The sequence below is a fragment of the Leucoraja erinacea genome, chromosome 1 (genome assembly GCF_028641065.1).
Source record: "Leucoraja erinacea ecotype New England chromosome 1, Leri_hhj_1, whole genome shotgun sequence".
Classification (NCBI taxonomy): domain Eukaryota; kingdom Metazoa; phylum Chordata; class Chondrichthyes; order Rajiformes; family Rajidae; genus Leucoraja; species Leucoraja erinaceus.
In genome coordinates, this window is record NC_073377.1 from 66,865,596 (window position 1) to 66,888,800 (window position 23,205).

The window sequence follows — 23,205 nt, forward strand, 5'->3', positions numbered from 1 at the left end:
AAATTTCCGCATCCGGCCCGCGGGATGATTTGGGGCGGAGAAAAAATATTTGCGACCATCTGTGCCTGCGCAGTTGGGGGAGGCCGGTGACACGGTAGGGACGCAAAATGACGCTGTCTTCCTGCGGTTGCGCAGTGGGCCCGGGCGGGATTAGATCACCACGATTTTCACTACATCCATCACCTCGACGCCTCGTGCCTAGTCTGGGTGAGTGGTGGAATATTGTGTTGGGGAGGGGGGGTCTGTTTGTTTTATATCAAGGTGTCAAACTACCCACGAAGGGTTTCAATCCGGCCCACGGGATGATTTGGAAAATAAAAGGAGTGCCCGTTTCTCCGGGCTTGGGGCTGTGGTGTCTTCCCACCCGGTCCATTGCCTCCATCCGCGGCATGGGAACCTCGCCACCGGTCAGCCTGGCGTCCAGGGAGCTGCCGGAGGTCAGTCCGGGGAGACCGTTCTCCTGGCACCAGGTGTGAGCGGGAATGGCTGACTCTGAACCCAGTCCTGACAGCAGCCACGACCCGACACCAGGCACCACTCCGGCCAAGCCCCCGCCTTCACCCCACTCCCTCCCACCGCGGACCCTCCAACGCTGAGAGGGAGGGGAGAGAAGAGGGGGAGGGGGGAAAAGAGAGGGGGAGGGAGAGAGGTGGAAAGAGAGAGGGCGAGTGAGGGAGAGGAGAGAAGGAAGGGAGAGAGGGTCGAGGGAGGGGGAAGAAGGTAAGGGGAGAGGGAGGGAGCCGTCACAACCCAGTAGTTTAGTTTGAGGCTAATTAGAGGCTGTATGGTAACTCACATTTCACTGTACCTTAATTGGTGCATGTGACAAATAAATAATTTGATTTATTGATTGACTGTTGTTTGAGGTTTTTGTGACACTGTATTCCAGGCACACACTGCACTGAACACACAATATGCATACCATGCAGGCTAGGCTACATCATATATGTGCACAGTACATAATGCCTTGCATAACACCGTACAAATGAGTAACAGATGCAGGCAGCTACAGTGTAGTTACATAGATCTGTTTTGCCTTCTTTGTGTTGTTAACGTGTGCCCGCAAAAGAAAACCAACAAATAGCATGCAGGAAGCATTTTTGAAAATTTCAGGAAATACCATCAAATTCCAGGTAATTTGGGATTCTATTTCAGGGGGGGGGGGGAAATTGAGCTGTGGAAGCACTGCTTACATGTGCATTTATTTGTTCTGAAATTAATTCATGATAACTTTTGCAGATTTTAAGTTAAATGAAATGCAGTGAACTAAAATGATTTTATGCAATAAGGCAGGTAGAAAATTTAAGACTGAGTGAATGTCTATTGTAAATTAATGAGAGTACTGGGAAGACAGAATAAACCGAAAGTATGAAAATAGATACAGAACAATTTTGGTTGTGCCAAATGGAATATCCTAAAATGCAGGGTCATAATGAATTTGGCAGATGAGATTGGCACAAATAGATGTGAAATTATGATATCATGGCTATTGCTGAAGAAGTGCATCAATGACAGCGTAGTTATTTTGATTACAAGGATTCCGGGTGAGATTGGGTTATTTTTAAATCATAGAAAATCCAAAGATGGTTTTAGAAATAACGAGCAAGTGGGTAAGGACGGAGTGGAGTTTCTTAGAAATCAAACTCTTTTGTGAAGGTGGCCACTTTGTACAAGTATCTACAATATGTTATGCAATTAGGATGGCACCAACATTGAGATTAGGGAGGAAGAGAAAATGTTGAATGGGTTAAACATAATGGGAATCAATTCTGAGAGACAGAATATTGAAAAATAGTCAGTGAAACTGAGGTCAGCTATGATTAACTGATTAACAAATTTTCAGAAGATGGAAGTAAAATCTATAATTCATGGGAGAGTGACAAATTAGATCCAAAGCTGGCTCAGCGACATGGTTGATCGATGTTTTTGTGACTTCGAAGAGTGTTACCAAGAGGATTTCATTAGGCTCATTAGTTGGATCCTAACTTTTTGTTGTGCATATTAATGATTTAGGCATAGAAGTAGGGGAAGCATTAAAGAAGTTTGCAAATGATACAAACATTGATGTTGCTGTTAATAGCGAGGGGAAAACAGCCTCTGAAAGATGGCGTGGATATCTTAGCTGTGCAGCTGTGTAAAATGGCAAATAGAATTCAATAATGGAAAAGTGCAATGTCATGTCTTTGGAGCTGCAGTGAAGCCCGCAGTGACTAGTGGGGTACCGCAAGGCTCGATGTTGGGACCACAGCTATTTACAATATACATCAATGAGATGAAGGGATTCAAAGTAACATTAGCAAATTTGCAGATGACACAAAGCTGGGTGGCAGTGTGAGCTGTGAGGAAGATGCTATGAGAATGCCGGGTAACTTGGACAGGTTGGGGGAGTGGGCAGATGCATGGCAGATGCAGTTTAATGTGGATAAATGTGAGGTTATCCACTTTGGTAGCAAAAACAGGAAGGCAGATTACTATCTAAATGGAGTCAAGTTGGGAAAATGGGAAGTACAACGGGATCTGGGGATCCTTGTTCATCAGTCAATGAAAGTAAGCTTGCAGGTACAGCAGGCAGTGAAGAAAGCGAATGGCATGTTGGCCTTTATAACGAGGAATCGAATATAGGAGCAAAGAGGTCCTACTGCGGTTGTACAGAGCCCTAGTGAGACCACACCTGGAGTATTGTGTGCAGTTTTGGTCCCCTAATTTGAGGAAGAACATTCTTGCTATTGAGGGAGTACAGCGTAGGTTTACAAGGTTAATTCCCGGAATGGCGGGACTGTCATATGCTGAGAGAATGGTGCGGCTGGGCTTGTGTACTCTGGAGTTTAGAAGGATGAGAGGGGTTTTATTGAGATGTAAGATTATTAAGGGTTTGGACACGCTAGAGGCAGGAAACATGTTCCCGATGTTGGGGGAGTCCAGAACCAGGGGCCACAGTTTAAGAATAAGGGGAAGCCATTTAGAACGGAGACGAGGAAACACTTTTTCTCACAGAGAGTTGTGAGTTTGTGGAATTCTCTGCCTCAGAGGGCGGTAGAGGCCGGTTCTCTGGAGAGCTAGGTAGCGGAGTCAGGGGATATGGGGAGAAGGCAGGAACGGGGTACTGATTAAGGATGATCAGCCATGATCACATTGAATGGCCTACTCCTGCACCTATTGTCTATTGAAGCAGAGGAATATGCTGTACATTGGAGGATACTGAAAGGTGTGAAGAAACAGGAAAACCCACAAGCAGAAATCAATGATCCTTAAAGGTTGCAATACTCTCAATAAGGTGCTTAAGACGAATTGAAGAATGGTGCTGCTGGCTTAACCCCCTATCAGTTTTCGATTTCGGGGCTTCAGCAAAAAATTATGGCTAATGGGCCTGTCCCACTTAGGCGACTGCAGGAGACTATGAGATCACCACATGTTCGCGGGTGGTTGCTGGGTAGTCATGGTCGTGAGTAGTTCCCATGTTGAAAAATTAGTTGCGACCAGAATGAAGCAGCCATGGAGAGTAGCGAGAATTCTCGTGCCATAGGTGCAGTGGTAGTGGGTTGTCGTAGGTTCTTGTAGGTTGTAGCCGGTGCTGACCAGTGAATTTCATTGGCTCATTGGGGGGAAAAAAAACGTAAGCAGTTTTCAGAACGACGAATAACCGACCGGTAATGTTAAATGTCCGCCGAGATTCATAGCCGCGTATCTCTGGCTCATAAAGTTGTCTCCACTCCCCCCTCGCCCACCCCCAGCTCCCCGCTGCCCCACCCCCATCTCCCCCCCTCTTTTAAAGGACTTGCGTGACCTTCCCGTACACTGTGTTTTCTCCATCTTAATTACAGCGCCAACCTTCCTGTTCATCGCGGTGTTTTTCAGTATCACATTGGCTTTCCACCGTGTGAATTTCACTCAGACCACACTCTGCCCGCTTTCCAGGACAAGGGGTCACAGCTTAAGGATAAAGGGGAAATCCTTTAAAACCGAGAACTTTTTTCACACAGAGAGTGGTGAATCTCTGGAACTCTCTGCCTCAGAGGGTAGTTGAGGCCAGTTCATTGGCTATATTTAAGAGGGAGTTAGATGTGGCCCTTGTGGCTAAGGGGATCAGGGGTATGGAGAGAATGCAGGTACGGGATACTGAGTTGGATGATCAGCCATGATCATATTGAATGGCGGTGCAGGCTCGAAGGGCCGAATGGCCTACTCCTGCACCTAATTTCTATGTTTCTATGCCATGTCCCCCGCCTGCATAACGGGCTGGTGAAGGAAGCCATGTGTGCGTGTGTGTTCCACTGGCAGTCGACTGAAAAATCGCCTAAGTGGGACTGGCCCATAAGTCTTGGCAACAGCACTGTCGACTGTGTGGGAGGTCTGCTCCAAAACAATTCAAATAGTACTGAATCCATATCAATTTTCTCTTCCTGTTGGTTAAAGGTAAAAAGAACTAGGTGATGTGTGAAACTATATAACTGAGACACAGCTCAATATGAACAAATGTTCTCTGTGTCCACCATTTTCATGAGGCCATAAATGATAGGTGCAAAATTAGGCCATTTGGCCCAAATTCTACTCCACCATTAAACCGTGGCTGATCTATCTCTTCCTCCTAACCATTCTCCTGCCTTCTCCCCATAACCCTTGACACCCGTACTAATCAAGAATCTATCTATCTGCCTTAAACAGAGGCAGTAACATTTTACGATAACATTTGATCAAATTAGACTTTTTTTTAAACTGGTAATATGAGAATGTTTTATTATTTATAACTATTCAAAAAGTATTGACAAGCTATCGAAAAGATAGGTTTATAGTGTACTTACTAAGGTCACTGGGTAAGAACAGAAAGATTTGCGCAGTCATGTGCAAGGCATTGTTGCAAACTTTGTAAAATTGTGAAACATTTGTAGTTCTTATAACATGTGGAAAGTTTACTAGAAATGTTAAAAATAGGAATCACAAGGTAAACTTCTGTTTATTCCAGATTCAGTTATATTCCAGAATATGAAATATCACAGCATATATTTCATTATTTTTGTTGTTTATGGGTATATTGCTTACACCTAAATTAGTGTGACTGTCATCGCTATCATATAACAATAAGATTTTCAAGACTGGGTCAGTCCATCCAGTCAATCTTTGCAGTGGAATTAAAAATTATTTTGTGGAAAATATTTTGCTACATCTGTTCAGAACCTTGTTTCTAAAAATTGTGTTGTATTAGTGTAACGTGTTAGATAACATTGTCACTGCATTCTCTTGTCATTTGGTGGATATTTTGGAACCCTTACCCTTGTCTTGGGGTCTGGTTTACAATGTGGTCTACTGTCAAATGTTGTGTTCACAGTCAACTGGGGTGGGGTGGTGGGAGGTTGTGCAGTGGATTTGATTCCTTAGCTGTGGAGTAGGCGGCCACTTCTCCTGAGGGCAGTAAAGTATTGATTCCTGGCTCCACACGTTCTCTGTGGCAGGTTACAGTCTGTCCGGTTGATTTTTTGTGGACTCGGTGGTTATCGATTTGTTGATCACATTTTCTTGTCCCAGTATTCCTTACTTGAGCGTAGTGAGGTCATTTGATTTTGCAATACTATAGACGAATCAAAAATCAAATAAAGTAAAATGTAGCTTTTTACTTCACATGACAGAGATACCATAGTTTCAGTGTAGCAGTGAATTAAACATTATCTTGTGGGAAATATTTGGCTACATTTGCAAAGAGCTTGTTTCTGAAAGGTGTGCATTACATTAATGTTTAGTGTTGGATAACATTGTCACAGCAATGCTGGCTGCTTCATGTCAAGTGCACATGTGCTGTTTATTTTTGCTTTCTTTACTGGAAAAGGAACTGTGAGTATGATGCAAGGCTCAGCATTCATCTGCATTTCATCAGCTTTATATTGTATTAAATCATTGTAAAATGGCAATTGCTTGACTGGTTAAAGGTAACTGGTATATCGTCCTGTTGTTTCATGGGTATCAGGCCATGGTACTAATTTGTCTATGTATACTGTTTTATAGGAGCTGGAATTATGTCGAAGGCTGTACAAACTTCATTTCCAACTACTACTTTTGTATCAAGCCTACTGCAAACTTATCAATCAAGTGGACATGATTAAGCAAGAGGCCGAGGTAAACTGTTTCTGCATTCTCTACTAACTTGCCATTATCCACCTTGAATTCTATTTTGTATAGCTGTTAAAATCAGCATCCTTACTACATAACGATTAGGTAATCATTATTCAAATAATTGTTCTCCATTAATTGTTCTATGTATTCCCAAAGTAAACCCCTTTACCCCACATAATAGAATTTGTAAAAAATAAATCAATGCAAGATGTATTTAAAACTTTCACCATACTTTCAAACCAACAATTCTTCTTCCATCACAGACCCTGTCATCGCTTGAAATTATTTTTTTTCACATATACTTAAAACCTTTTCCCTTGCATTTCTCATGTTATTTTTCAGCTCTGTGGCCAGTGTCCCCGAGACATTCTCATGTTGTTTTTCAGCTCTGTGGACTGTCCCAGGATTCATTGTCCTGTTGAATCATTATTGTTAATGTTAATTGTTTTTTAATAATTTTTTATGCCTCTTCATTATTATTCGTGGAGGCAGCATTATGTTAAAAGTGCGTAAGTTAAATATTTATAGCAGTATATTTTTCTGCGACTACATCCATATTGTCCATAAACGTGATTGTATTCAGGGCTTAAGATACCTCCAGGCTGTGTGCTCAGACCCCTGCTCTCTCTCTGTATGCCCATGACTATAAGCCAGACACAACTCCTGCAACGGCCTTTAAATTCACTGTTGTTGAAGGAATCTTCTCTACCAACAGCTAAAATAAGAGGCATGTGCATCTGTAGAGGTCTGTACCACATACATTTAAATGGCATAAAAAGAGATAATCCACGCAGACCTTGGTGACTGGGAGAAATAAATAGTAGAAATAGATGAAATGGTGGCAAAACTTGCAAAGATAGCAAATTCAACAAATATTTATTGAATATTTGACAATGTGGATTGTCGAAGGCCCATGTGTGCCCAAAAAAAACAAATAAGTGATATTGAAAATAAAGTATTGTGTATGTAACATGTCAGCAACAGTGGTTACAGTAGAAAGACAATAACAGGCATTCTATTCTATTCTATAAGTAAAGAGGAAAGTCCCAGAAATTCTGACGTAAATAATTTTAAGTGAAGATCAAGGATGTTGCAAAATTTGCATTATCTAAATAATGGTAGTGAAGAAAATAAGGGCACTCAAGAGTGGTCAATTCTCAGGACCAAATGTTTTGCCATCCCAGTTATTTACATGATGTTGGTGATAATATTAAAGATTCCCTTGCTATAATTTTAAAAAACATCAACAGAAATTGCTGGAAATACTCAGTGAGTCCCTGTTTAGAGAATCAAATGATCTCACTACACCCAAGTGAGTTATTAGCACAGCTCTTCTGTTGCCTCTGGCTACCCTGTCTATTCCAGTGTGTGGCCTGGCAGAGTCCAACACAATGCAGATTGATTCAACCCAAGCAGTCATCTGAGCTCAAACACTCCCCAGATCTGCTAAGGCTATCAAAACTGTTCATGCAATCTAATTGTTGAATGTTTATGCAGGCCTATGCCATTCACATTCCTTAACATGCAGGACACAGAAATAAGTTAATTTTCCTTGTACATTTAAAAACTAGAAAATATCTACCTGCAAAGTCAACTGAAATCATTGAACTTGTTCCTGAGGATTGAAGGGTAGCTAACGTAACCCCACTTTTTAAGAAGGGAGGGAGGGAGAAAACAGGGAATTACAGACCAGTTAGTCTAACATCGGTAGTGGGGGAGCTGCTAGAGTCAGTTATTAAAGATGGGATAGCAGCACATTTGGAAAGTGGTGAAATCATTGGACAAAGTCAGCATGGATTTACGAAAGGTAAATCATGTCTGACGAATCTTATAGAATTTTTTGAGGATGTAACTAGTAGAGTGGATAGGGACGAACCAGTGGATGTGTTGTATCTGGACTTTCAGAAGGCTTTCGACAAGGTCCCACATAAGAGATTAGTATACAAACTTAAAGCACACGGTATTGGGGGTTCAGTATTGATGTGGATAGAGAACTGGCTGGCAAACAGGAAGCAAAGAGTAGGAGTAAACGGGTCCTTTTCACAATGGCAGGCAGTGACTAGTGGGGTACTGCAAGGCTCAGTGCTGGGACCCCAGCTATTTACAATATATATTAATGATGTGGATGAGGGAATTGAAGGCAACATCTCCAAGTTTGCGGATGACACTAAGCTAGGGGGCAGTGTTAGCTGTGAGGAGGATGCTAGGAGACTGCAAGGTAACTTGGATAGCCTGGGTGAGTAGGCAAATGTTTGGCAGATGCAGTATAATGTGGATAAATGTGAGGTTATCCACTTTGGTGGCAAAAACAGGAAAGCAGACTATTATCTAAATGATGGCCGATTAGGAAAAGGGGAGATGCAACGAGACCTGGGTGTCATGGTACAACCAGTCATTGAAAGTAGGCATGCAGGTGCAGCAGGCAGTGAAGAAAGCAAATGGTATGTTAGCTTTCATAGCAAAAGGATTTGAGTATAGGAGCAGGGAGGTTCTACTGCAGTTGTACAGGATCTTGGTGAGACCACACTTGGAGTATTGCGTACAGTTTTGGTCTCCAAATCTGAGGAAGGACATTATTGCCATAGAGGGAGTGCAGAGAAGGTTCACCAGACTGATTCCTGGGATGTCAGGACTTTCATATGAAGAAAGACTGGATAGACTCGGCTCGTACTCGCTAGAATTTAGGAGATTGAGGGGGGATCTAATAGAAACTTACAAAATTCTTAAGGGGTTGGACAGACTAGATGCAGGAAGATTGTTCCCGATGTTGGGGAAGTCCAGGACAAGGGGTCACAGCTTAAGGATAAGGGGGAAATCCTTTAAGACCAAGATGAGAAGAACATTTTTCACACAGAGAGTGGTGAATCTCTGGAACTCTCTGCCACAGAGGGTAGTTGAGGCCAGTTCTTTGGCTATATTTAAGAGGGAGTTGGATGTGGCCCTTGTGGCTAGGGGGATCAGGGGGCACGGAGAGAAGGCAAGTACGGGATACTGAGTTGGATGATCAGCCATGATCATATTGAATGGCGGTGCAGGCTCGAAGGGCCGAATGGCCTACTCCTGCACCTATTTTCTATGTTTAAATTATAAAATCACGTTGAATTAGCTTCAGGCGTCAATGTGTTTCTCTCAGTTGCGTGTGGATATGACAGGTTTGATCCAATACAACTGCCCATTGTTTCCAATAAGGAATCTACCACAGTAATATGGTATCTGGACAAAAATGCCAGCACAATCACCAGTGTTGAAAACCAGGACCTCTGAAAGGAAGTTAGAAGCAGAAATGTGTAGGCACCAGGACTGAAGTTTGATCTCATTGCTTCAAATCAATTAGCTTTCATCAGAACGGGGAAAAGTTAAGAGGAAAAAAATGGTTTAAGAAGTTATTGATTGATGAAGGAGAGTCAACACTGGGAGACTGAATTACTGCTCAGGGGAATTCTTCTAGGTGTTAATAAGGTTGTACAGATGATAAAAACAGATATTGTTGAAGACTCTCCCAAGGTACATTCCAAAAGACATACAGGTTTGTTGACTAATTGGTCTCTGTCGAATGCCTCTTTTGTGAAGGGAGTGGATACAAAAGTGCGATGACATAGAACTAGTGTGGCTGTGGTCGACTTGGACTTAGTGGGCCCTAGGACCTGTTTCCATGCTGTTTCTTTAATCTAATCTCTAAATATTTCATTTTTGAAATTTAAAAATTAAACTTTTACAGTTTGGCCTCTTTCATGGTAATCTTATGAAATTCAAACTCAACATCTCCCATTTGTTAATCGAGTACTGTAACCCATAATTCTAGGAAATCATCCTCTGCTCCACTGTAATTGTCAATGTGATACAGTCGCTATGATTAAAGGGAAAGTTACTAAATCTCCATTCTGCCTTCATGGATGGAATGTCATTCATTAAATAGGTGAACGTGATTTGAGTCCAGCCATTGGCCTAAGAAACTCCTGCTGCAGTGCCTTGGGATTGACCCTCCAACATCTTGTCATCCTGCCAGTGAGATGTTTCCTCTTTAAATACCATCAACTTCAAACTGGGTATTCTAGAAATTATTCACCTCCCTAGATTTCTCATAGTTTCTGGCGTACTATTCTTAACTTCCTTAAATGATATATTTGAAGTCGTACCTATTCAAGAAATTTAATAACATTCAAAATATGGCAGTCTGCTAGCTTGCCCCCCTTTGATTACCGGATTACCATGGCTACAATTGTGTACTGTAGCAGTCGTCAACTGCACGGAAGGGCAAGGACAGCAGGTACATCAACGCAACAGCTCTTCCAAGTTCTTGCCATCATTCACATTCCATGTTGGAATTAATTCACCAATTCTTAATGGGCATAAGTATTTTGGAACTCCCTTCCTAACAACAAAAAAATGTTCAGTTGTGTGACCACCAGCTTCTGGAAGAACAAATAGGAATGGGCAATAAATGTCTGTGTTCTCTGAAACCCCCTTTCAGAATAATGGATAGAGATTGTAAATAAGCGAGCTGGAGGAGTTCAAGATCATCTTTAATCTGTACACATAGTATAGTGGTACAGCAGGTTGTTAGTTCATCGTTACCGCTTCCAAGACCGACCAATATAGGAAGTGGGTGTTAGTATGAATCATACAGTGAGGTGGGGTCAGTGATGCTATTTCTACTATGATTGGTTCACATGCAATAATCAATCTACATCCTTCCCCGTAAAGATTGAATATAGTTAAACACACATGCAACTTTTTTTATTTTTCGTGAGTTCATCAGGCGTTGGGCTGGAGAGCCCAGGACCCCGTCTCTAGCGATGTTTCTGAGCTTTAATAGGTCGAGGTACACATCCGACTTGGCTAGGTGGGCGCGTTCATTTGCTCTTCTGACGGCCCGTTCAGCGAGCCCGTTACTTTGTGGGTATTCGGGACTGCTCGTGACATGGTGAAAATTCCATCTGTTGGCAAAGTGTTTGAACGAATGGCTGGTAAATTGTCTTCCGTTGTCGGTTTGCAAGCGGGCGGGTGCGCCAAATGTGGAGAAGTGTCTATGTAGCTTTTGAATGACCATTTCTGATATGATAGAGGGCAGTAAATCAAGTTAGAGTAGGAGTCGACCAGGACTAGATAATCATAGCGAGGTGGGGTCAGTGATGCTATTTCTACTATGATTTGTTCACATGCAATAACCAATCTACAGAGATAATTTAAATATGTGCATGTTTTTGTTCTTCCTCCATTGTTTGACTATGTGGGAGAACCGTCTCAGTCTCTTTACATGGATGACTTTTTGTTTTAAGGTTATAAATATGTCTGAAGAACTTGCCTTGTTGGAGGTTTGTCTGAAAGAGGCAGAAAGTATCAGTGATGAAGTTGAAGTCCCTGAAACCTTGCAAACTTGCACAGAGACTGCCATTCAATCTCTCATTGAATCTTTGCGAGACAAGGAGTTTCCTTCTGCACTTGCTCAGGTCAAGGCATTCAGGTAACACATCTGATTATTTTAATCAATAATGCTCACAGGAATCCACATCCCATCGTTGTAATTGAGTCAACTTGTTTTAAGGATTAGATGGTAAACATGAATTCCGGAGTTGCATGTGTGCAATCTAATGAAATTTGACAAATTAATGTTGTTCATGTGATTTACTTTGGTTTCTACAGGATACTACATCAATATTTAATACATTTTATGGTTGCAGCTTATTAGTATGGAACATTGTATCCAGCAACCATTAGTTTAAACTGTTTTTACTTTTCAATGAACTTTCCATTACAAAAGTAATCTTTATTGTAATGTAGGGGAATTCCCAACATTAATGTGCCTGGGAGCTCTTTGACCCTGTATCTAATTGTAGATTGGTTGAATATCCTTTTCAGAAGCAATTCCCCCCTCCGCCAATTATTAAAGTCTATTCAAGCTAATTTCAGGATTATCAATTCCTTATTCACATTTTGGTGTGTTCTTTCTCTGGTTATTTGCTTCATTGCCATCACCAGGTGGGTCAGTGATGCAGAATCTGCTGGAGCTGGGTGTCATGAATCATAAGCAGTTGACCTGCTACAAATATTAGTTTCAGGCACATGTTGTAATAAAGATAAATTGTTAAATTGGATACTCTGCTGGTCACGTGATACTGACCAACATTTTTCCTCGTTAAATTACATTACATTAACTCGCTATTTCCTGGAATCATCTGATTTTATATACTGAAGGTTTACAAGCACTTGTTAAGAAAATAAAGCTGGGTGGCAGTGTGGGATGCGATGAGGCTGCAAGGTGACGGATAGGTTCGGTGAGTAGACAGATGCTGGATAATGTGAGGTTATCCACTTTGGTGGCAAGAACAGGATGGCAGATTAAGAAAAGGGGATGTGCAACAAGACCTGGGTGTGCTTGTACATCAGTCACTGAAAGTAAGCATGCAGTGAAGAAAGCTAATGGCATGTTGGCCTTCATTGCGAGAGGATTTGAGTGTAGCTGGAAGGAGGTCCTACTGCAGTTGTACAGGGCACTGGTGAGACCGCACCTGGAGTATTGAGTGCAATTTTGGTCTCTGAATTTGAGGAAGGACATTATTGCTATTGAGGGATCGCAGCATAGGTTCACCGTGTTAATTCCCAGGGTAGCGGGACTGACATATGATGAAAGAATGGGTCGACTGGGCTTGTATTCACTGGAATTTAGAAGGATGAGAAGGGATCTTATAGAAACATAAAATTCTTAAGCAATTGGACAGGCTAGATGCAGGAAAAATGTTCCCGATGTTGGGGGATTACAGAACCAGGGGTCACAGTTTAAGAATAAGGGGTAGACTATTTAGGACAAGAGATGAGGAAAAAACAAATTTCATCCGGAGAGTTGTGAATTTGGAATTCTCCGCCACATTAGAGGCCAATTCACTGGATGTTTTCAAGAGGGGGTTAGATTTAGCTCTTGGGGTTAAAGTAATCAAGGGATATGGAGGGAAAAGTAAGAATGGGGTACTGATTTTAGATGATCAGACTGAATAGCCTACTGCTGCACCTATTTTTCGTAAACAAAAATCAAAATGTCTGCAGATTTTGGAAATCCAAAATAAAAACAGAAAATATTAGAATTTCTCCACAAGTCAGAAAGCATCTGTGGGAAAGAGAAACGGTTAACATATCAGATCAAAGTTCCTTCATCGAAATGACTCTGGCCAGTTCTCCACAGTATGTCCAGTATTTTTTTAAGACATCTTGAGATCCATTGGTTATCAGTTACATTAGTTTTAGAGATTGCATAAAATTTGAGATCTTTTTAAACTAACTTTTATGTATTTATCCACCAGATCCGTATGGCCCAATGATATTTTTGGAAATGCAGAAGATGATCCGCTACAAACTCTCCTGCACATTTATTTTCGCCATCAGACATTGGGCCAAACTGGCAGTTTTGCTGTCGTGGGCTCAAACCAGGATTTATCCAAAGTGTGCTCCAAATTGATGGAGTTGAATCTACAAATTCGCGAGTCTCTTCGAACAGTGCAGTCGTACCAGCTTCTGGCAAAAACAACTCCTGCAGCTGACATTCAGAGTACTGGATTTTAATCTACAGCAGTAACTCACTATTTACACATTGCATTAAGAAACATTATGAATATTAACCATATCCCCTCAGCTTCAATTTGTCTTCAACTCTCAGCAGGTTGCATATATTTATAGAAGGTCAGATGTAAAGAACCTGATGTTAAACAGGGGGGAATAAGATAAGCATCGTGGTCAGTAGCTGCACACAATTCACAGTAGGATGGGGCAAGTCACTCCAGGTGGACATAATAGGGGTTGACTGTGCAACATTAAAGTCATGGTCTATTGCACTGGCACTGTAGCCATATTGAAAGTAAAAGGCACAGAAGGGCATATATTCTTCATTTTCTGAAGACAAGCCAGCTCCCACAGTACAATGTATAATAATGATAATAAGGCTCTCCGCAGCAGGTGGAATGATGCTAAAAATCATCCAGGAAATGGCTTTAGGCTGAATAACCTGCAAGGCTTCAAAGCAACACATGGCAATATGTCAGCTTTCAATGTCTGGACAAAGGTTAGACTTAACAGACAGACAATTTTATGCCACTTGAGGCAAAGGATCGAATGCAAGAGGATAACTTGATTTGATATTGACTGCAGCATAAAGTGTTAATAGTTCATAAGGTCTCTCAGAGCATGTCTGCAAACTTTTTTTTCAAGAAATTTATTTTGTATTAGAGTTAACATGATCCATGGTATGCTGTAGAGAATCTTTTAGACAGTTGGGATACCAAACTGAGTTTTGCTCAGCAATATAAAACTAATACTGCATCTGTTACCTTGTTTACTGCTCAGTGGACATTGGATGTTCTCTGTTCAGTGGTTATGTTACAAGTACTGATGGTATATAACCAAAAATGCACCCGTAGGGACTTACCAAGTGACAACAGAACTAGTGCTGCATCCTAGCTATTTTCATTAGGAGAGCTCATCTAAGTTATTCTATTCTGTAAATATTTTAAGACTTGTATAGTGTAAAAAAAACAGTATTTCCTTGTATATTTGTGCATTGCACTGTTGAGAATAGGTGTATAAAAGTAATGCAAAACAAAATACTTAAGTACTGGTAACGAGTCTTTATCTGCTGCCTCTCCAGCCTGAATTTAGATAAACCCGTGAGCAAATAATATTCTGTCTCCTGAAGATTTTGAACTTCGGGACCATCCTTTGCTGCATTATTGAGAAAAACAAAGACTGAATACACAATGTTAGTGATACTCAAGGACAAAGTCCGAAACTTTCCAGCTTTTGAAATAAGTGAGATTGTTCACAGCAGTGGCTCTCTGTGCGGAACGAAATCGAATGTAAATTCATCCATTGATGGTGTCTGCCTCTTTTTGCTGGGAATGACCCTGCTTATTATATGCATCTATCCTATCCACTGTGATTTTTATTGGGCTCCATATCATGGAGCATAGAATGTACTGTTCAATTTTAGCTTTTTGCCTTCTGAGAAAGTGAACTGTAGACCAGGCGTATTTGTAATGAATTGTATGAGTTTAAGGCACTGTGCATGCTATCAGACTGCAAACAGTAGTTCAGATAATTTAATGCTCTGTAACCAGTCATAGCAAATTAACAAATCACTGTAATCATTCTTCGATGATAAATTATTTTGTTGGCAGTTTGGTACTTTGACTCTAAATATTTAATGGGAAAACTAGTTATGTACATTTTCAATTTCATATCTTAAGAACTTTAATACATTTATCACGTGTAGATAACAAAACATGATTAATACTCCTGCCTGTGTTTGGTTAAGCAAAAGCTAACCATCAAGTTTATTGGCCTCCAGCATTTCATTACACTTTACTCTCAGGGTTAATAATGAGGCATGAATAACCACTTTCCTATTGATAGCTTTTATCACATGCTAGACGTTTGAATTTAACTCTTGGGGGATCCACGTTTTATTTGAATAATTAATTCTGGGAGATGGCCCTTTTTTTTTTTTTTTTTTAAGTACAAGAAATAATGAAGGCTAGGTCTCGACTTTACTTTTAAGGATTGAAGTATCCACTTAAGGGGTTATGTATTAACATACCCAACATGGAAGTGTTCTCTACCCACAGCCCCCATTAAATGTGGTTAAGTTATAGCTGGTTCGATTTGTTTAAACAGGGTTATCATTTTCTCTTCAGACTGAACATTTAGGAATCATTCTACTTCCCAGAGGTCATATAACATTCACCAACTGGAAAGCAAGTGTTAGTTATTCTCAAGTTCATGTCTTAGGAGCAGAAGTAAGCCATTCAGCCCATCATCTGCACCGCCATTCAATTGTGGCTGATCTATCTTCCCTTCCCATAACCCTTTAAGAATCTGTCAATCTCTACCTTGAAAATACCCAATGATGGCCTCCACAGATTCACCACCACCACTGAAGAAATTCCTCCTCCTCTTTCTAAAGGTGCATCTTTTTATTCTGACACCATGTGCTCTGGTCCTAGATTCTCCCACTATTGGAAATCCATTCTATCCAAGCCTGTCACTATTTGGCATGTTTCAATGAGGGTGCCCCCTCATCCTTCTAAACTCAAATACAGGCCCAGTGCCATCAAATGCTCATCATATGTTAACCCTGGGATCATCCGCTTAAACCTCTGCTGGACCATCCCCTACTCCAGCACATCCTTAAGATATGGGGCGCAAAACTGTTCCCAATACTCCAAATGCAGTCTGACCAATGCCTTAAAGCCTCAGCATTACATCCTTGTTTTTATACTCTAGTCCCGTCAAAATAAATGCTAACACTGCATTTCCCTTCCGTACTACCAATTCAACTTAGCTAATCTTTTGAGAATCCTGCGCCAGCACTTTGCACCTCCGATTTCTGAATTTACTCCATTTAGAAAATAGTTTACACTTTTATTCCTACCATCAAAATGTATGACCACATAGTCATCTGCCACTTGGCCCACTCTCCAGTTCCATCGGGATGTGAACGTTTCAAAATGTAGTGGGGGTGTTTTAAATGGAGAGCAAACCTGTGCAATGTTGCAATTTGTATTTCCTATATACTGCAGGCATCAGAAACAAAACTTTTCACTGTACCTCAGTACACATGACAAACAAAACATGAAGTTATTGGCAAAAGCTAGTCAAGATTTATACTAGAAACAAGTGATGCTGGAATTTAGAGTCAAGAATGACTAGAAAAACTCAGCCAATCAAGCAGCATCTGTGGAGGGGATAGTCAATGTTTCAGGTCAAGACCCATCAGGATTGTGGTGCAGGAATTTGATGCAAACCTTACCTTCCCTTCCCCTCCATGGATGATGGGCCAAGTTTTTCATGCAGTTTGTGTGCACAATATCTGCCTCCATGTTCAAAAATGGTCACTGGTTTTCAAACACATTGGCATTCTCAACAAAAGTGAAAACTGGATTTCCCAAAAACCCATTAAAACTCAAGTCAGGTACCATGGAGAAAAATATAAAGTCTTAGCTGGCTTTGATGCAGCCGTACAATGGCATTTGAAACTTCACTAATAAAACTCAACTTGGCACACATTATAAATTGATATTATATATACTATAATGCACAATTATTTGTTAAGGAGTAGCATTAAGTGTATCAGTCACAAGCTATCCGGATTAGAATTCATCTTGAATGTTGGCCATCTTCAAACCCAGAGCTCAGCCCATTGGAAAACATGAAAGTCATTAGTTTCACTCAAACCTTGGATATCAAAGCCAGATTCACCCGTTGCTACCATACAACCAATTTCCAATGCATTTTGACCACCCAAATGACTGAAGTGTACAAACCAGTACTCAATTGTGGTCCATCTTGGTATGATTAATGGATTATGATTTTACAATTAATTACAAGTTTTGTACTTTTTACTTGGGATAAGCAATAGTGATCATCAAAATCCTGGAAGAGTCCCAGTAGCAAATTTAATGAAAATTAAAACTTGGAAATAAATTTAAAAGTGATGGGAGCCCCCAGCAGGATCTGTAAGATGAGATAATGTACCAGATTAAAGATGGTTTGTCAGAATTGGAGAAGAGAACATTAGTTTTCAAAGGTTCTTTATTAGTCACATACACCAATTGGTGTAGTGAAATGAGCTTTAAATTGCAGGCAAGGGTCAAACAGATAAAGGAATATCTGAACAGCTGAGATTCCATGGTTAATAGATTAATTAAATTCAAAAAAGACCATGGAAGTTCAAAACAATTTTAGAAATGCATCAGCTCAAAGTTGTGGAGAGAAACTAAGCCAGTGTTACAAGTGGGCAACGTGCAGAGTTACCCAATTATCCGATATCCAGTTTAGTGGACCAAAATGTACCTTGAGAAGATGAGGTACAGTTCAAGCTTCTGCTGGGCTTTTGTCCAACAGTGCAGGAAACCATAAATGTGCAACTGGGGGTGGGGCGGGGCACGGAATTGCAGTGACAGGAAACCAGGTCACCCCTGCAAACTGAATGGGTCACAATTTGCAGAGAACCCCCAATCTGGCACTTGGTTTCTCCCGTGTACAGGAGACTGCATTTAGAGCACCAAATGCAACACGCCAGGCTGGAAGCGCAATTGAATCACCCACTTCACCCGGAGGAATTACCAATGTCTGAATGGTGGAGAAAAGAGCACGTTGTACTTGCTGCAGTTGCATGTTGCATGCGGAAGAGCAGACCAGGGTGTCACAAAGGAGAGTGCCTGGGGGTTGTCGAAGAGAGAGTGAAATGGGTCTGGTCGTGGCATGTGCAGAGGCTCCATGAGAATCTCGTTTCAGTTGCTGGGTGTCATTCGCTCACCCTCCCCAGCAACTAAACCCAGCATTTAGTCCGGAGACTACTAAAGGGGCTGTCCCACTTAGGCGACCTAATCCGCGAGTTCTGGCGAGTTTGCCCTCGACTCATACTCGCAGCATGGTTGACACAAGGTCATAGGAGGTCTTTGTAACTCCCCTTCATGCTCGAGAGTAGTCCCCGTGTACTCGAGGCTTCAGCTAGGTCGCGGCGTATTTTCCAACATGTTGAAAAATGACCGCGAGTAAAAAAAGGTCGTAGGTTTAGTCGTAAGTCGGCATGTTAGTCGTAGGTAATCGAGGGTAGTCATAGATAGTCTTCATCATAATCGAAGGAGGTCGTCTTCACTCTCCACTATTTGGTGTCCAATTTTCTGAAAGTTAGTAGTAGCTAGTCTAATCTAGTCTTCAACATAGTCGAAGAAGGTCTTCAACATGACATTTTTTTTATAAACTCTTCTAAACTCGCCAATTAGGTCGCCCAAGTGGGACAGCCCCTTAAACACCAACTTTAAGCCAGGGCATTGAATAAATAAGCTTTATTGTTGAAAGCTTGCGTGCAGATGTTGGACAGCAACCGATGCGTGCAGATGTTGGACAGATTATAATTTAACTGTAAATAATTAGGGGAGAACTACAAGGGTAGAGTTTGGGAAAAAAATTTTTTTTTTTTTAAATCAGTACTGGAAACTGGAATATTTTGGTTAGAAATGGCCCAACACTTTCCCGGGCATGGTGGGATGGGTTAATCTCTGGCCTAGTTAAATTGTTTTAAGATAATGCCCGAGTTCAAGAAGCAACAAGAAGAAAATGTGCTTTTCACACTTTATTTTCTTTCTTTTTTTTTAAACCAAAAAAACAACACTTCTATTAGCTCGAGGCCCAGCAGGAAGTCAGTCCTACCATCGAGATCAAATTATGTACTTGAAGCTGAAAGTGCTGTCGCACGAGAGCCGTTTGCCCTTGCACCTGCCACACAGATCCTGACGATGCGGCCTCTTTGGGTCAACATGGCGCATTTTGATGGGACAGGTGCATCTCGTCTGTTTGCAGGTCTGATGGGCAGGAAAAAACATGTCTCACTGCAGGCTGCGGGACACTCCTCTGCAAACTTCTACATCGGCCCGCTGCTTCCTGCGCTACTTACTTGACAGGTGATGTCCTCGACACTATAAGGGTTGTATGGCATTTTGCAGGTTCTGCAAAACTGCTTGAAGTAGACCTGTGGAGGCAAGGAAGAAGTAGTGAAACACACGGTCCTCAAAGCACTAGCGGGCATCATTGCTTTTACTTTATACTTGCCTTGCTAGTGCCTTGCACACACCAGACATAAGCGCTCTCCCACCGAGCATTGCAATCCTTGCAGTGGAAATATCCGTACTTCTGCTCTAGGAACTGAAGCGAAAAGTAGAAGCGTTACGGCTCAGCGATCCGTGCAAGGTGTACCAGCTCCACCCCACCCTAGTTGTTTAGTGGCCAGAGATGGTCTGGGACTACCTCTGCAACAGAACAGGAACAGGCCCCTCAGCCCACAATATGTGCCCAACATGCCATCATAAATTCACGTTATAGGAGAATTAGGTCATTCGGCCCATCAAGTCTAATCTGCCATCTAATCAGAGGTCGATCTATCTCTCCCTCCCATTCCACTGCCTTCTCCATACAACCCCCGACACCCTTACTAATCAAACTGTTACAACCACCAAATCGTATCTACCTTCACACACTCCATGTCCATGTGCCTATTCAAAATTCTCTTAAGTCTAGAGAAGGGTTTCGGCCCGAAACGTTGCCCATTTCCTTCGCTGAGTTTCTCCAGCTTTGTGTACCTTCAAAATTCTCTTAAAGTCACCAGTGTATTTGCCTCCTCTGCCCGCACTCTGGACAGTGTTCTAGGCACCCACCACCGTCAAAACAGGTCCCCTTTACCACTAGTCACCAACAAATCTATGCTCTATTATTTGATATTTTCATCTTAAAAAAAACCAAAAAAAAATTTTTTTTTAATTAACTGTCTACCCCATCTATGCTTCTCAATTTTATACACTTCTCATGTCTCCCCTCAATATCCAGCGTTCCAGATAAATCAACCCAAATCTGCCAAACCTATCGCTCTAAGAGTCTAACCAATACCCCCTAATTCAGGCATAATTCTGGTAAACCTACTCTACACCCTTTCTAACACGTTTACATAATTTTTGTGACGGGACGACTGAAGCCGCACGCAATACACCAAATACGACCCAACCAAAGTCCTATAAAGCTCCATCATGATTATCTAATTCTTATACTAATGCCTACTGGTGGTACTTCAACTGTTAGAGCCAGAGCACGCATCTGGCTGGTCAACCTCTACCAGGTTAATTCACGGGATGGCGGGACTGTCATATGTTGATAGAATGGAGCAGCTGGGCTTGTACACTCTGGAATTTAGTAGGATGAGAGAGATTCTTATTGAAACATAAAATATTAAGTGTTTGGACACACTAGAGGCAGGAAACGTGTTCCCGATGTTGGGAGAGTCCAGAACCAGGGGCCACAGTTTAAGAATAAGTGGTATGCCATTTGGAATGGAGAGAGAAAAACTTTTTCACACAGAAAGTTGTGAATCTCCACCATTCTCTGGCTCAGTGGAGGCCGGCTCTCTGGAAGCTTTGAAGAGAGAACTAGTTGGGCTATTAAAGATAGCGGAGTCAAGGGATATGGGGAGAAGGCAGGAACGGGGGCATTGCCACTTTCATTTCACTGCACATCTCGTATGTGTATGTGGCAAATAAACTTGACTTGATTGTGGTTGATCAGCCATGATCACATTGAATGGCGGTGCTGGCTCGAAGGGCCGAATGGCCTACTCCTGCACCTATTGTCAGCGGAGACGTTCAGAGCAGCGCTTCGCTTCTAACTCGCAGTAGGCCATTTAGGACTGAGATGAGGAAAAACTTTTCACCCAGTTGTGAATCTCGAATTCTCTGTTACCGAAGGCAGCGGAGGCCAATTCACTCGACGTTTTCAGGAGAGTTAGATTTAGCTCTTCTCGGGCTAACGGCATCAAAGGATATGGGGAAAAGCAGGAACGGGGTATTGATTTTGGATTATCAGCCGTGATCATTGAATGGCCGTGCTGGTTCCAAGGGCCGACTCCTGCCTATTTTCTATGTTGGACAAGTGGAAGTTTACACGCACAGGTTTACGTGCCCCACACGAGCTAAGTACTTTTCATACTCCAAATGAACTCGCTTATCGTCCAGGCCAAAGAGCTTAGGTCCAGGCTACACTTCGGTTTGACCCACGCGTTATCAAACTGAAGGGGGAGTGTGGAGAGATACTTGTGCTAAGTGACCTCTGACTAACGCCTTGCATTCAGCTAACCCGGAAATGTTAGACTTCCCGCAAACAAGCCTGAAGTCCTGTTCTTTAATAAAACTTGTGTGTGCCTTAGCGAACTACTCGGAAGGAAACGGTCTTTCAGACTGGAACTGCTTTGAGGGACAAGTTTAATCCCCGACCCGTGTGCGTAATCGATAGTAAAGAAACGGCCGTTATTTCCGCTCCACCCGAGAGAGTTAATAAAATTCTCACCTGAAATCGGAGCCGTTTCTCATTTTTGCCAGCACTGGTGAGCGGCTCCTCGGTATTTTGTTCCTCCTCCTCCCGCCACGTGTTGTCGGACTGCTCGGTCTTTGCCCCGTCCGGGGCAGAGGACATCTCCTTCTCTGGCGGGGGGATGTCCTGCTTTCTCTCGTTCTCTTTCACCTCCAAGTCTTTCTCCGGACGTGTTTGTTTATCTTGCGGTTCTTTGGACTGCACTTTCCCATTGTCCTGGCCATCTTTGTAGAAGAAGCCGTTTAGGTTGGGCGACACGATGGGCGAGTAGATAGCCATGGTCCTCCTGAAGCGAACATTTTTGGGCATACTAACCGGGCTTCCTTGCACCTGGTTTTGTGCAGCCCGGCGCCTGAGGGCAACTCCCTTGCGCCGCGGTGTAGTCGCCGTCAGTGTCCTGGGACCCAACGAACACTGCACAGACGCGTCGATTTTAGGGTTAACCTGCACGCCGACATCTTTGGTGTTAGCTTTTCTCACTCTCAGTATTAGGTTTGGGTTCACCTGAGATAATATAGCCTTGAGCCGAGCTCGTTGGTAGTTATCAAAATATTCGGTCGGATCTCCATAGTTGGTCACGTAATGCCTCTGCCTCCAACTGGAACCCTTTGGCCGGTAATGATAAGAATAAGGGTTGTAAGGCGAGTAAATATAATCACCTGCCTCTTCGCCTAAGGTAGCCATGGTCTTAGGCAACGATACTGCGCGCCTTGCTTTATTTAAATAGTCCACTCAAACAGTTTGCAACACTCAACCAGGCTGTTGCTAATTGGTCCAAACAATTGCTTTAACAAGCTACAATTGCGTTAACAAGCTCCACTCGCGCTTTATTATCCACGAGTGAACAATGTCATTGCCGTCAGAATTCAAGCAGCTCAAAAAGATGTCATGTTATTTCTGGTGGCTCAAATAATTCCAGAGAAAATTGCGTTGGAAGGTTTGCATTTGCCCAACGTTTTTCCTTAAAGTTATCAGCGAGAGGTCAACACATTTAAAGGATAGTCATATTTAACAGCGAAAAGATCATCATTTACAAGAGAATAACAAACTTAAACTTCTCGTTCAGTCTTCCATTTATTTTGAAATTCTTCCATTAATTTAGAAATTCTTCAATATGTTAACTCTCCAAAACAAACACACCGAATTGCACAAAACACGTGAAAAGCAAGCGCTGGCTATTAATTGGTTCCCAGCTATCAATTACGG

The 23,205-nt window shown here is 42.1% G+C and overlaps 2 protein-coding genes across 16 annotated transcripts in view; one reads left to right on the plus strand and one right to left on the minus strand.

Moving 5' to 3' along the window:
- The window catches only part of fryl (furry homolog, like), a 299,072-nt gene extending 283,810 nt beyond the window's left edge, over window positions 1-15,262 (plus strand). For all 9 annotated transcript variants that reach the window (XM_055636452.1, XM_055636425.1, XM_055636427.1 and 6 more), the window contains 3 exons: window positions 5,995-6,105; window positions 11,382-11,566; window positions 13,398-15,262. In XM_055636452.1, the coding sequence (XP_055492427.1) occupies window positions 5,995-6,105; window positions 11,382-11,566; window positions 13,398-13,656 (555 nt within the window). In that variant the 3' untranslated portion in view covers window positions 13,657-15,262. The remainder of the gene's footprint in view (window positions 1-5,994; window positions 6,106-11,381; window positions 11,567-13,397) is intronic.
- zar1 (zygote arrest 1) lies at window positions 10,649-23,142 on the minus strand. 7 transcript variants are annotated; one of them, XM_055636495.1, is made up of 4 exons: window positions 21,976-23,053; window positions 19,699-19,791; window positions 19,544-19,618; window positions 10,662-11,154 (listed from the first exon to the last, which is right to left on the minus strand). In XM_055636495.1, exons 1-4 carry the CDS (start codon window positions 22,681-22,683, stop codon window positions 10,942-10,944), a joined length of 1,089 nt encoding a protein of 362 aa, XP_055492470.1. In that variant the 5' UTR covers window positions 22,684-23,053; the 3' UTR covers window positions 10,662-10,941. The 7 variants fall into 7 exon arrangements, with proteins under 7 accessions (XP_055492496.1, XP_055492526.1, XP_055492470.1 ...); XM_055636541.1 differs by having other exon boundaries at window positions 10,666-11,039; window positions 21,976-23,030; XM_055636512.1 differs by lacking the exon at window positions 10,662-11,154 and adding an exon at window positions 11,173-11,423 and having other exon boundaries at window positions 21,976-23,045.
- Between the last annotated feature and the right edge of the window lie 63 nt (window positions 23,143-23,205).

Excerpts from the sequence above, each read along its gene's own strand:
- zar1 (XM_055636495.1), bottom strand. The coding sequence starts at position 22,683 with ATGGCTACCTTAGGCGAAGAGGCAGGTGATTATATTTACTCGCCTTAC. Across the intron at positions 19,619-19,698 it reads GTGTGCAAGGCACTAGCAAG|GTCTACTTCAAGCAGTTTTG; the intron begins GCAAGTATAAAG and ends TTGCCTCCACAG. Across the intron at positions 11,155-19,543 it reads TCGAGGACATCACCTGTCAA|AAATGGTCATTCAAAAGCTA; the intron begins GTAAGTAGCGCA and ends CTATCATATCAG.